At 38.4% G+C, this 15,086-nt stretch overlaps 1 protein-coding gene across 2 annotated transcripts in view; it reads left to right on the top strand.

Annotated features, from left to right (window-relative positions):
• CDADC1 (cytidine and dCMP deaminase domain containing 1) overlaps nt 1-10,145 on the top strand; it is a 38,925-nt gene extending 28,780 nt beyond the window's left edge. For both annotated transcript variants that reach the window (XM_082675387.1, XM_082675388.1), the window contains 2 exons: nt 3,519-3,579; nt 9,665-10,145. In XM_082675387.1, coding sequence (XP_082531513.1) covers nt 3,519-3,579; nt 9,665-9,738 — 135 coding nt within the window. In that variant the 3' untranslated portion in view covers nt 9,739-10,145. The remainder of the gene's footprint in view (nt 1-3,518; nt 3,580-9,664) is intronic.
• Nucleotides 10,146-15,086: the final 4,941 nt, after the last annotated feature.

Here is a 15,086-nt window from a genome sequence, read left to right on the forward strand (position 1 = left end):
GGGAAGATCCCACATGCCGTGGAGCGGCTGGGCCCGTGAGCCATGGCCGCTGAGCCTGTGCTCTGCAACGGGAGGGGCCACAACGGCGAGAGGCCCGCGTACCGGGAAAAAAAACAAAAAAACCTTTTTCTTTTTAGAAATAATCTCAAGCATACAGAAGTTACAAAAATACTACAAATAATTTTTTTTTCCAGAACATTTGAGAGTTAAGTTGTTGCTATGATGCCAGATCACTCTCAGATATTTTCTTGTATATTTCCTCAAACAGTATATTATCCTACATAACCACCACAAAACTCAGGAAATTATCATTGATATGTTGCTACCATTTAATCCAGAGTCCAGTCAGGGTTTACCAGTTGTCCCAATAAAGTTCTATACAGCAAAAGGATCCTGTCCAGAATCATATGTTGCTTTGATAATTCTGGCTTTTTTTTTTTTTTAATATTTATTTATTTGGTTGCACCGGGTCTTAGTTGCAGCTCGCTGGCTCCTTAGTTGCAGCACATGGGCTCCTTAGTTATGGCAGGTGGGCTCCTTAGTTGCGGCTTGACAGCTCCTTAGTTGTGGCATGTGAACTCAGTTGTGGCATGCATGCGGAATCTAGTTCCCTGACCAGGGATCGAACCTGGACCCCCGGCATTAGGAGCACAGAGTCTTATCCACTGCGCCACCAGGGAAGTCCCATAATTCTGGCATTTAATATAACATTTATATACTGTAGTTTGCAGTGGGTACAAAAGGCATATGATAGAACTGTTTACAAATTTCAACTTTACTTTTCTGTTTGAATCCAGGGTGTCTGGAACATACAAGGCACCTAAAAATTACTTACTAAACCATATATATATTTAAAAATTTATTTAAAAATTAATATAGCAACACATTAGTTTTCTAGTTTGTGTGTGAAGAATCATATATTTTTATCCTTTTCATTTTTGTCATATATTTTTGTTTTTTATTTCCAGTTGTCTTATTTAAAAGACATGATTTTAAAAAGAAAAGGGGGGCACTGAAAGAAGGGAGAGATGGGACAGATGCCTCTTTTGTAAAACTAAACAAGTTTGTATCCATCTAATCAAAAGGGAAATCACCAGTTCTGTATTTTTGTTTTCTGTTCCTTCATTCCTCCTGAAGATTGGGAGGAAATAATTCTCTTTATAAAGTGTAAGTGACCTAGCTCTTCAGGACTGTGAGTGCTGGGTTAAGTGAATTCTGAAATATCTTGCTTACTGGTGGATTTTAGTAGCTTTTCCACCGTAAAGAGAATGAAGAGATCAGAAGAATGTAAGACAGGGCAAGAGAAGCAGGAAGAGACACGAAGACAAAGGGAGTGAAGGCCCCTCGGGCAGAGATGGGATTCAGAAATACCTGTTGGGCCAAGACCCACCCAGGAGTGCCCTCATTCAGGTACACCTGGTCTCTCTGTACTCCTTCCAGTGAAGATTAGCTCTCCACCCTCTGATCCTTTCCCTCATCTGGCCTGGCTTGCAATATTATGTCAATGATTTAAACTACTTGGTTATAGCTAAATGCCTAGTTTTGTAAATACCAGTAACTAACACGAACTAGTATTTGTTCCACGTTGGAATTTTTATAATGATTATATTGCTTTTAGACTGTCAAAAGTAGCATGAGTACCAGTAAATTTCATTTTTTTAAACATTAAACCAATTGAAATTAATTTTGTTTGAAAATTTTTTTCTTTTCTCTTTGAGGTGTTACCATATGCCTTGAGATAAGAGGTTCTGTTCTGTGGGGTTGTTGCAGACTAGGCTAGGGCTGGGCAACAGTATTTCCAAGAATATATTTTACCTGTGTAAACCCAAGTCCATTTACTGAGAAACTATTTTTTTTTCTGTTTAATACATGTAAATTTTTCTTTTTTAGGTTATATTACTTTTTTTTAAATTGTGAAAGTAATGTATGCTCATTATAGAGGAAATAGAAAAAAGAACAGATATATAGATGAAAATAAAAAAAGAACAGATATTATCCCACAGTTCATAGATACCACTGTTAACATGTTGCTGTATTTTCTGTGTCATTGAAAATTCTTCAGAAATAATTTTTAATGATTACACAGTATTGCAACCTATGGACATAACTTATTTAACCATTCCCTTTTTGTTGGACACCTAGATTGCTTCTAAGTTTTCACAGTTAGACATAGTCTTTTTATGATGATCTTTAAATGTAAATTCAAGGTTATTAGTTTTTACTTTGCCCAAAGTAATAGATTTTAATGGTTTGACATGTTTTGAACATGACTTTTTTTTTTTTTTTAATTTCACATATATCTTCCCATTGCTTGGAAATCCTCCTTTTTCCTGGTGCTAATCCTAACCATCCCATTTCTATAGGTGACCAACCAGTTCTAGATGTCTTCCCCTTCCAAGGACTTTTTTATACATGGTAAAATGTCTGTCTTATATCTCATTCTCCCTCAAGGCCCATGATATTAATGACTTCATCTGATGAACTAACTGATGCTTCTGGAAGAGGCCCCCAGGAACTATCCACTTAATTGTGTCTTTCTGGAGAGAGTGCCCTAGTGGGGCTTTTTTGGTTAAGTCATTAGTGTTTCTGATGATGGGGATTTCTAGGCAAATAAGAAAGGAAGGGTGTGCTTTGAGATATTGATTACACTCAGTTTTTCTTATCTGCTGCTCCGGTCTTCACTGTAATATCTGAGAATCTTCATGCTTCTGTATTTCTTTCTGAATGATTGAGATGGAAAACTATAATCAGAGGAGATGTGATATGATATGATATGGTACAATAAATGGTATGCTATGATAAAAATAATAGTATATATTATATTACTATATTAAAAGGCAAGATAGTCTTTGTCTTATTTTCATTCTTTCTATCTAGGCCTTCTCTAGCTATTATAAGATTCTGTAGGACCTGGAGCTAGAATATGAAGTGGTGGAAATTCTATAGTATTGGGCATGGGCAGACCCAGGTTCTGGTGCTACTGCTGTCTTTAGTCAGTATGTAACCTTGGGCAAGTCACTATGCTTCTCTGGTCTTCCACTTCCTTACCTGTAAAACGGAGGTAAAGGAGGATTTTTATACTTCCTTCTCTAAGAATATTGATTCTCATTCCAGAAGTCATATCATTCAGGGTCATTCAGAGTCATTATTAGGGCTTGGTTGGTACGACACACTAACTCTTTTTTCTTACATTGTTTTAAGCTGTTTTGATATTTGAAAGCACAGTGCTGAAATGCTACTTTTTTTTTTTTTTTTTTTTTTCTGTACGTGGGCCTCTCACTGTTGTGGCCTCTCCCATTGCGGAGCACAGGCTCCGGATGCACAGGCTCCGGACGCGCAGGCTCAGCGGCCATGGCTCATGGGCCTAGCCACTCTGCGGCATGTGGGATCTTCCCAGACCGGGGCACGAACCTGTGTCCCCTGCATTGGCAGGCAGACTTTCAACCACTGCACCACCAGGGAAGCCCTGAAATGCTATTTATTAAACATATAAATAAAATGTTTGTGTCCTTTTACAGTGGCAAATGAATCCATCAAGAACTTGTGTTCTTGAGCAAAATGAGCCTGAAAGCAGAGAAAGTAAGTATTTACAAGTCCTTTACTGAGGTTAACTTTGCTGCTAAGAAGAAAAGAAACATAGTGAATTAGAATGATCAGGTGTTGGAAATTGATGTGGTTGGAGATGGAGTATATTCTTTTTGCAGGTTACATTTTTGCCATTCAATTTGTTCACAGACGTTTGTGTATCTACTATTTGCTAGGTGTCATGGAAACTGCTGATTAATGACTAGTCCTATGGGCTCTGCAGTTTAATACAAATAATCATGAACAAATTGAATTTATAAATTAAATTTACATGAGAAAGTAGACGACAGTGCTCTTCTATACCAAAACAAAAGCCTCTTGGGCAGTTAGAAAGGAAAAATACATGTAATTAATACAGATGGATCTAGGGCCAAATTATGAGGATATGTACATTCTTATTAGAGTAAAGCCACATTAGCTCAGATTGGTCAGAGAGTGGAAATATTCTGGTTATTTGAATAATCTAATTAAGAGTCATCACAGTTACCATAAATGAATTAGTAATCTTCAGAGCTTTATTATTTGCATATTAACCAGATATTTTTAATGTAATACAATCTTTGGGATATCTTGCAATTCCTCAGGCACATAATTTGGAACATTAATTATTATTAACTGTACAATATTATGTTAAAATGTTATCTTTCTGTTTGAATTCAATTCAAGGTAAGTAGAAGTTTAGTATAATAAGTCAAATTTTCTTGATAATAACAATGATTTGACTACTCTGAAAAATCAGGAAATATAAGCCTTTATGGGCAGAAGCAAGAAGAACAATCCTGTGGAACAAAAACCACATTCACAGAAAGACAGACAAGATGAAAAGGCAGAGGGCTATGTACCAGATGAAGGAACAAGATACAACCTGAGAAAAACAACTAAATGAAGTGGAGATAGGCAATCTCCCAGAAAAAGAATTCAGAATAAAGACAGTGAAAATGATCCAGGACCTGGGAAAAAGAATGGAGGCAAAGATCGAGAAGATGCAAGAAATGTTTAACAAAGGTCTAGAAGAATTAAAGAACAAAAAACAGAGATGAACAATACAATAACTAAAATGAAAAATACACTGGAAGGAATCAATAGCAGAATAACTGAGGCAGAAGAACTGATAAGTGACCTGCAAGACAGAGTGCTGGAATTCACTGCCATGGAACAGAATAAAGAAAAAAGAATGAAAAGAAATGAAGACAGCCTAAGAGACCTGTGGGACAACATTAAATGCAACAACATTCACATTATAGGGGTCCCAGAAGGAGAAGAGAGAGAGAAAGGACCCAAGAAAATATTTGAAGAGATTATAGTCGAAAACTTCCCTAACATGAGAAAGGAAATAGCCACCCAAGTCCAGGAAGCACAGAGAGTCCCATACAGGATAAACCCAAGGAGAAACACGCCGAGACACATAGTAATCAAACTGGCAAAAATTAAAGACAAAGAAAAATTACTGAAAGCAGCAAGGGAAAAATGACAAATAACATACAAGGGAACTCCCATAAGGTTAACAGCTGATTTCTCAGCAGAAACTCTACAAGCCAGAAGGGAGTGGCATGATATACTTAAAGTGATGAAAGGGAAGAACCTACAACCAAGATTACTCTACCAGGCAAGGATCTCTTTCAGATTTGATGGAGAAATCAAAAGCTTTACAGACAAGCAAAAGCTAAGAGAATTCAGCACCACCAAACCAACTCTACAGCGAATGCTAAAGGAAGTTCTCTAAGTGGGAAACACAAGAGAAGAAAAGGACCTACAAAACCAAACCCAAAACAATTAAGAAAATGGTAATAGGAACATACATATCGATAATTACCTTAAATGTGAATGGATTAAATGCTCTAACTAAAAGACACAGGCTTGCTGAATGGATACAAAAACAAGACCCATATATATGTTGTCTACAAGAGACCCACTTCAGACCTAGGGACACATACAGACCGAAAGTGAGGGGATTGAAAAAGATATTCCATGCAAATGGAAATCAAAAGAAAGCTGGAGTAGCAATACTCATATCAGATAAAATAGACTTTAAAATAAAGAATGTTACAAGAGACAAGGAAGGACACTACATAATGATCAAGGGATCAATCCAAGAAGAAGATATAACAATTATAAATATATATGCACCCAACATAGGAGCACCTCAATACATAAGGCAACTGCTAACAGCTATGAAAGAGGAAATCAACAGTAACACAACAATAGTGGGGGACTTTTAACACCTCACTTAACACCAATGGACAGATCATCCAAACAGAAAATTAATAAGGAAACACAAGCTGTAAATGACACAACAGACCAGATAGATTTAATTGATATTTATAGGACATTCCATCCAAAAACAGCAGATTACACTTTCTTCTCAAGTGCGCACAGAACATTCTCCAGGATAGATCATACCTTGGGTCACAAATTAAGCCTCAGTAAATTTAAGAAAATTGAAATAATATCAAGCATCTTTTCTGACCACAAGGCTATGAGATTAGAAATCAATTACAGGGAAAAAAACGTAAAAAACAAACACATGGAGGCTAAAGAGTACATTACTAAATAACCAAGAGATCACTGAAGAAATCAAAGAGGAAATCAAAAAATACCTAGAGAAAAATGATAATGAAAACATGACGATTCAAAACCTATGGGATGCAGCAAAAGCCGCTCTAAGAGGGAAGTTTATAGCTATACAAGCCTACCTCAAGAAACAAGAAAAATCTCAAAGAAACAACCTAACCTTACACCTAAGGGAACTAGAGAAAGAAGAACAAACAAAACCAAAGTTAGCAAAAGGAAAGAAATCATAAAAATCAGAGCAGAAATAAATGAAATAGAAACAAAGAAAGCAATAACAAAGATCAATAAAACTAAAAGCTGGTTCTTTGAGAAGATAAACAAAATTGATAAACCATTAGCCAGACTCATCAAGAAAAAGAGGGAGAGGACTCAAATCAATAAAATTAGAAATGAAAAAGGAGAAGTTACAACAGACACTGCAGAAATACAAAGCATCCTAAGAGACTACTACAAGCAACTCTATGCCAATAAAATGGACAACCTGAAAGAAATGGACAAATTCTTAGAAAAGTATAACCTTCCAAGACTGAACCAGGAAGAAGTAGAAAATATGAACAGACCAATGACAAGTAATGAAATTGAAACTGTGATTAAAAATCTTCCAACAAACAAAAGTTCAGGACCAGATGGCTTCACAAGTGAATTCTATCAAACATTTAGAGAAGAGCTAACACCCATCTTTCTCAAACTCTTCCAAAAAAATTGCAGAGGATGGAACACTCCCAAACTCATTCTATGAGGCCACCATCACCCTGATACCAAAACCAGCCAAAGATACTACAAAAAAAGAAAATTACAGACCAATATCACTGATGAATATAGATGCAAAAATCCTCAAAAAACTACTAGCAAACAGAATCCAACAACACATTAAAAGGATCATACACCGGGCTTCCCTGGTGGAGCAGTGGTTGAGAGTCCACCTGCCAATACAGGGGACACGGGTTTGTGCCCCGGTCCGGGAAGATCCCACATGCTGCGGAGTGGCTGGGCCCGTGAGCCATGGCTGCTGAGCCTGTGCGTCCAGAGCCTGTGCTCCGCAATGGGAGAGGCCACAACAGTGAGAGGCCCGCGTACCGCAAAAAAAAAAAAAAAAAAAAAGGATCATACACCATGATCAAGTGGGATTTATCCCAGGGATGCAAGGATTCTTCAATATACACAAATCAATCAGTGTGCTACACCATATTAATAAATTGTAGAATAAAAACTATATAATCATCTCAATAGATACAGAAAAAGCTTTTGACAGAATTCAATACCCATTCATGATAAAAACTCTCCAGAAGGTGGGCAGAGAGGGAACCTATCTCAACATAGTAAAGGCCATATACTACAAACCCACAGCAAATATTATTCTCAATGATGAAAAACTGAAAGCATTTCCTTTAAGATCAGGAACAAGACAGGATGTCCACTCTCACCACTGTTATTCAACATAGTTTTGGAAGTCCTAGCCGCAGCAATCAGAGAAGAAAAAGAAAAGGAACACAAATTGGAAAAGAAGAAGTAAAACTGTCACTGTTTGCAGATGACATGATACTATACATAGAGAATCCTAAAGATGCCACCAGAAAACTACTAGAGCTAATCAATGAATTTGGTAAAGTTGCAGGATACAAAATTAATGCACAGAAATCTCTTGCATTCCTATACACTAATGATGAAAAATCTGAAAGAGAAATTAAGGAAACACTCCCATTTACCACTGCAACAAAAAGAATAAAATACCTAGGAATAAACCTACCTAGGGAGACAAAAGACCTGTATGCATAAAACTATAAGACACTGTTGAAAGAAATTAAAGATGATACCAACAGATAGAGAGATATACCATGTTCTTGGATTGGAAGAATCAATATTGTGAAAATGACTATACTACCCAAAGCAATCTACAGATTCATTGCAATCCCTATCAAATTACCAATGTCACTTTGTACAGAACTAGAAAAAAAAAATCTTAAAATTTGTAGAGACACAAAAGACCCCGAATCGCCAAAGCAGTCTTGAGGGAAAAAAACGGAGCTGGAGGAATCGGACTCCCTGACTTCAGACTATACTACAAAGCTACAAAAATCAAGACAATATTGGTACTGGCACAAAAACAGAAATATAGATCAATGGGACAGGATAGAAAGCCCAGAGATAAACCCACACACCTATGGTCAACTAATCTATGACTAAGGAGGCAAGGAGATACAATGGAGAAAAGACAGTCTCTTCAATAAGTGGTGCTGGGAAAACTGGACAGCTACCTGTAAAAGAATGAAATTAGAACACTCCCTAACACCATATACAAAAATAAACTCAAAATGGATTCGAGACCTAAATGTAAGAATGGACACTCTAAAACCCTTAGAGGAAAACAGGAAGAACAATCTTTGACATAAATCATAGCAAGATATTTTTTGATACACCTCCTAGGGTAATGGAAATAAAAACAAAAATAAACAAATGGGACCTAATGAAACTTCAAAGCTTTTGCACAGCAAAGGAAACCATAAACAAGACGAAAAGACAACCCTCAGAATGGGAGAAAATGTTTGCAAACGAATCTTAGGACCAAGGATTAATCTCCAAAATATATAAACAGCTCATGCAGCTCAATATTAAAAAAACAAACAACCCAATCCTAATATGGGCAGAAGACCTAAATGGACATCTCTCCAAAGAAGGCATACAGATGGCCAAGAAGCACATGAAAAGATGCTCAACATCACTAATTATTAGAGAAATGCAAATCAAAACTACAATGAGGTATCACCTCACACTGGTTAGAATGGGCATCATCAGAAAACCTACAAACCAAGAAATGCTGGAGAGGGTGTGGAGAAAAGGGAACCCTCTTGCACTGTTGGTGGGAATGTAAACTGATACAGCCACTATGGAGAACAGTATGGAGGTTCCTTAAAAAACTAAAAATAGAATTACCATATGACCCAGCAATCCCACTACTGGGCATATACCCAGAGAAAACCATAATTCAAAAAGACACATGCACCCCAATGTTCATTGCAGCACTATTTACAATAGCCAGGTCATAGAAGCAACTAAATGCCCATTGACAGATGAATGGATAAAGAAGATGTGGTACATATGTACAATGGAATATTACTCAGCCATAAAAAGGAACGAAATTGGGTCATTTGTAGAGACGTGGATGCATCTAGAGACTGTCATCCAGAGTGAAGTATGTCAGAAAGAGAGAAACAAGTAGGTGCATTTTGTTTCCTCCAGCCTAATAAGAATAACTATCCCCCCAGAACAGTTTTATGAATTGTTGGCTATACACTGTTGAATGAATCCAGTTTTTAAAAGGTCAGATATTGTGTTACCTGAGTGAGTTATCTAGAATCTGTTCTTCAACAGTTGAGAATTATTTTAAGATAAGATCAGTATTCCTTTTTAACTTAAGCATTATTTTGATCTTACAACCTCTGTGACTTTAACGAATAGTCATTTATTTGAAGTGACATTTTTCTGACGTTACGTTATTCTTGAACGCTAGATGGTGTGTTGGGACCCATACCCCGGGATGAAGAACAGCACCAAAACAAGAAGCTGCGTCTTGCAAACCACTAAGAAGTCTTGTGTAAACTAGGGTGAAGGCCTCAAGAATTTTTATTGCACTTTTAAAATCCAACCTTCTTAACTCAGAAAATAAGAATGGATTTTGGATATAATCGAAAAAAATTTTTAAAGAAAGCTAATTTATTACTAGCATATGAATGATATTAATGAGAATATTTTTATTTTAGATTTGTGTGTTTTCCAGAGTATAGTGGTGTGTTTTTTTATTACACTGAATGAGGTATCAATAATTTAACAAGACCCAGTTCAATCGGCCATACAGATTGATTTCTCCTTGTCTTAGCTTTACATTAACCAGTTTGAAAGGGGCTGGTTTATTGGATCACACATCTCAGCAAAGAATTACATACCTTTTCAGAAATATTAATTTTTAAAAATAAATTTATTTAATTTATTTATTATTTTTGGCTGCATTCGGTCTTCGTTGCTGCACGCGGGATCTCTCTAGTTGCGGCAAGCGGGGGCTACTTTTTGTTGCGGTGCGCAGGCTTCTCATTGCGGTGGCTTCTCTTGTTGTGGAGCAGGGGCTCTAGGCACGCGGGCTTCGGTACTTGTGGCTCGCAGGCTCTAGAGCGAAGGCTCAGTAGTTGTGGCACACGGGCTTAGTTGCTCTGCGGCATGTGGGATCTTCCCCAACCAGGGCTTGAACCCATGTCCCCTGCATTGGCAGGCGGATTCTTAACCACTGCACTACTAGGGAAGCCCAGAAATATTAATTCTTTTGGATTATGAAGGTGATAATTAGTAAACTACTCCAGGAAAATAAACGGCAACCTGGCCATTTTTAAGTCAGTGTGTGGCTCACAAAAAGTTCCCATTTATACTCAAAGCTTTCTAATAATCAGAATTTACTTAATTAGGATTGAGTCATAAAAATGAAGTTGGTGGACCTGGTCTCCATTATAAAAGTACATTCCTAACAAGGTTATTAATTTTTCTTCAGTCTTTCGATATGTAGAGATCACGATCATTTGTTGGACTAGGGTGTTTTTATATCACTGATTTTGGGTAGCAAAAGGAAGAGAATATAATTCTGAGACAGTATTACTATTTGATATCACTGACTCTTTAAACCACTAACAACAAACTTCAAATTTGGTTATGATGTTAACAGAGAAGAAATATTTTAGTGTGGAATACTGAAACTAGCCTTTTTCAAGTTCCATTCATAAATGCTGCCCATTATTCCCTCCATATAATTAGCACAGAATGTCTCATGGCTTTGAATGGAAAGCCTTATAAAAACACTTGCAAACCTTAAGAATACTGAAAGTCTTGAAAGTAAACGTTATGGTCAGTTCAGTTATTTTCCAAATTGCTCTTCGTGAGTCCTCTCATTTTTATTTGCTGAGAAACTTTCAGAAAATTAGCCCGAGTCAGAGAGGGATTTGCATGGCCTGTGGCCTGCAGGCCTGGGGTGTGACATGCTGAGGAATGACTGCCCTGGTTATATGTGGGGAATCAGGTTCGCCTCTGCTGTTGCCCCCTTTCCAGGGCATCACATATCATCACAAGGCCTCCTATCAGTTTCTCAGAATTTTACACAGGACAGTCCACATGTTGACCGATGTCCCTGCTTGGACAGCAGCGTGCTTAGGTCCTCCGGGGGTTTAGTCATCATACCTGGCAGTTGAGAACTGCTGTAAACATTTCACCACAGATGTAGGACATAGAATAGAGAGGGATGGGAGGAAAGATGCCTTTAGAGGTAACTAAGGCTAATTTGAAAACCAGTGGTTAAGCTATTCTTTAACATTTATCGATATTAAATATTGAGATTTGCTTACATTATGCTTAAGTTCATCTTATATGATGTGTTGTTTTCAACTGATGTCAGCTACATCAACTATTTTGTAAATCAATGAGCAAATGTTTTGCCAGTTTTGTGGATTTATGTGTTGGACATAGTGGGGAATATCAGAAGGGAGAAACATACAAATGGGAAGAGCTATGATTAGGAAATGGAAAACTGGTTATTTCTGTAGCACTATTAAAATGGTCATGATAATGCCATATTTTCTTCTGTACAACTGGCCGGATTTCAACATTTATTGAGAGTTTACCATGTAGTACCAGAAGGAAAGCTCTTTGAGTGTAGGGATGTGTGTATGTGTGTATGTATGTGTGTGTGGGTGTGTGTGTGTGTGCGCGCGCGTGCACGCACGTGTGTATTTAAACTGCTGAATCCAGTACCTACAACAGTGTCTGGCACATAACAGGCATTCAATAAATATTTGTTGATTGACTGAATGACTGCTAGACTCTGGCTAGACCCTGTAGATGAGATGTGTAAGAAATGCGTCCTGACCTCAGGAAGCTCACAGTCTAGCGGAAGTTGCAGGCATGAAATCAAGCAATAGAGTGATTCTCAGAAGGGGGTCCCTGGACCAGCAGCATTAGCCTCGCCTGGGGACTCGTTAGAAGTGCAAGTTCTCAGGCCCACCCAAATCTACTGAGTCAGAAACTCTGGGGGCGGGGCCCAGCATTCCCTCCAGGTGATTCTGATGACCCTCAAGGTTGAGAACCGCCTTGTGGATGTAACTGTAGGAACAGTGGTGGCACAAAAGAGGACAAGCATACACTCTGGTGAGTCATGGAGAAAGGGTCTTGTAGAAGTGGAGGTCCTGAAGGGGCTACAGGGTGTTGCCAGGCAAACAGTGGGGGTGAGATGAACTTCTGGGAGAAAGTAATGGAGATAGATGGTCACACTGGGAAGCAGGAAAGGGAAGTGTCAGGGACTCGCACAAAGATTGCTGAGCTGTACCAAGAGCGCCCTGGGGTAGCCCCCTGCCTAAAATCTAGGAATTCACAGTCAAGAGGGTTCATCCCTTAGCGTGAGAAATCAAAATTTGCACTTAAAAATACATCATCCTTAATTTCAAAGATCGGGAGGATAATAGTGAATTCATAATTTGAAAAAAAGAGCTCTGCATTTGTTTACTGCCAAGTGACAATATAATATGCCACCTGGAGGCGGGGTGAGTGTGGGCCTGGCTCGCCACCCAGCTGTCAGGTAGAGTGCGTGCAGGTTTACATGTACTGTTTCATTGCATCACTGCCAAAGCTTTTTCTTTTATTCAGCTTTTCTATGGGTTTCTCTTCCTCAGTTACTTATTGAGTTTGAGAATATACCTTCTCTCATAAATCTTCCTCGTTTTATGCGTGAACAGTTCAGCTTTAAGATCTGCCACAACAATCTGCTTTTGACCCACTTCAGAGCAATTTTTTGAAGTTCTGGTATTGCCAATAGTGGCCACTTGGCATTTAGCTGAGGCTATTACTGTTGCTTTTTAGGATTAAGCAACAGTTTAGAACATTCATTTCATGTGTAATATTCTTCAGGGTTTTTTTTTTTTTGCTATCATTTAAAATTATAACATTTCTGATATACAAGAAAAGTTAAAAGCCCCATTAATCAGTATCAGTTGAAAATGAGACCCATTTAAAATGGAATACCCTTTAGAACCTTGTCCATAAAAATGTATTTACTCTATTCAATGAACTGCATTCAAATAGAGTCAGATTTCAAAGGAACTCAGATCTCATCTGTTTAGAATACTCCTTTATAGTTCTGGAAACAGAAGCATCCAGAAGGTGAATGATTTCTTCAAGTCTAGTTCAGAATGTCACAAGGGCCTAAATCAGTATCAGGGTTTTTTTGTCCATTTTCAGTTTTGCTTTTAATGTAAGTGCACATTTGTCCTGTACATGTTGACATGTTGGCTGATTTTAACATGTATATGACAGTAATAAAAGACTTCCATTACTATAAATTATTTTTTAGTAAAATTACACCTACACATTTTAAATGAGCAAATAGTCCTATAAACCTTATTTTGAAACAGTAAGTCTCACGCTGTCCTCTGTATCACCCCACCCCAGAGGCCACCAGGCTCAATTATTTTAGCTGAATTATTTTGTATTTATTTCCAAATCTCCAAATCACATGTTCCTTACTAGTGTTTCAGTTTTAGGTATTTTCTTTTGAATTACCATTATGAAAGAGCTTTCTTTCACCTCACTCTCTCCACCCACTTCCATCTTTCCATCCTCCCCACATTCTTTTATTTTGGTGGCATCAATATTCATTGTCTGGTATTATGACTATGTAAATGCTACTCACAGGTTTGTCATGTTGTGTACTGTGATTACTTTCCCTTTCCTTATAAAATTTATTTTTCTGAATTTAAAATTTGACTTTTTTTGAAGGGGGGGAGCTTGGTTTTCTGTATTTTATTGCTAACCTGTAGCCAAACTCTTCTCCCAGTTGTGTGACCAACTCTTCTCCCAGTTGTGTGACCTTCTCTCAGTATGTTGAAGCACATTGAGTGTCCTAAAAAGCTCTTCTTATTGAAGAAATCCCTCCTAGAGCCTCTGACCACCTCTAGCCTGGGCTAATTGGTCACTAGACCTTCTGCATTGCTGGCTTCCTGGGGTCTTCCTCCACAGCTCTGCTGGAGGGAGCTGGGGGGCATTCTTCACCCTCTCCTTGAATTGGAACACCTGTTTCCTGGGATCCAGTCTTTTTCTCAGTTTGGTGGGCATATCTTTCAGAAGGGCTCTGAGAAAAGGGTACATGGTGGTGGGATGACTGTCAGACAAGACTACTGTTGGGGAACATTTTCGATGCTATGAGTATCTGCAGATGTCTTTATTCTACCCTCAATTTAATTGATAGTTTGTTGGGTGTAGAATTCTAGATTGGGAATAACTTCCCCTCAGAATTTTGAAGGCATTGCTTCATGATCCTAGTTACACTACTAGAATAAGTTTCAAGGTTTGAGTTGTCAATCAGACTCACAGGAATCAATGAAGGGGGACTTCCCTGGTGGTGCAGTGGTTAAGAATCTGCCTGCCAATGCAGGGGACAGTTCGAGCCCTGGCCTGGGAAGATCCCACATTCTGCGGAGCAACTAAGCCCACGCCACAACTACTGAGCCTGCGCTCTAGAGCCCGCGAGCCACAACTACTGAAGCCCGTGCGCCTAGAGCCCGTGCTCCGCAATAAGAGAAGCCACCGCAATGAGAAGCCTGCGCACCGCAACAGAGAGTAGCCCCCGCTCGCTGCAACTAGAGAAAAGCCTGCGTGCAGCAACAAAGACCCAATGCAGCCAAAAATAAAAATAAATAAATTTATAAAAAAAGAATCAACAAGGGTTACTTGGCAGCAGATGCTTAGAACAATGTAGAACACAGCACAGCCTCATGCACCACAGCAGCCTCCCGAGACCTCACATTCACAGGCACAGCTTCCAAAATGCCACCATTGAGTCCTCTTTTCTCTTTGTCCTATAAGTTTATGTTTAAAACACAACTCCTTTACTTTCATTTTATGATTTG

Source organism: Grampus griseus, assembly GCF_964374135.1.
Source record: "Grampus griseus genome assembly, chromosome: 18".
In the NCBI taxonomy this organism is placed as follows: Eukaryota; Metazoa; Chordata; class Mammalia; order Artiodactyla; family Delphinidae; genus Grampus; species Grampus griseus.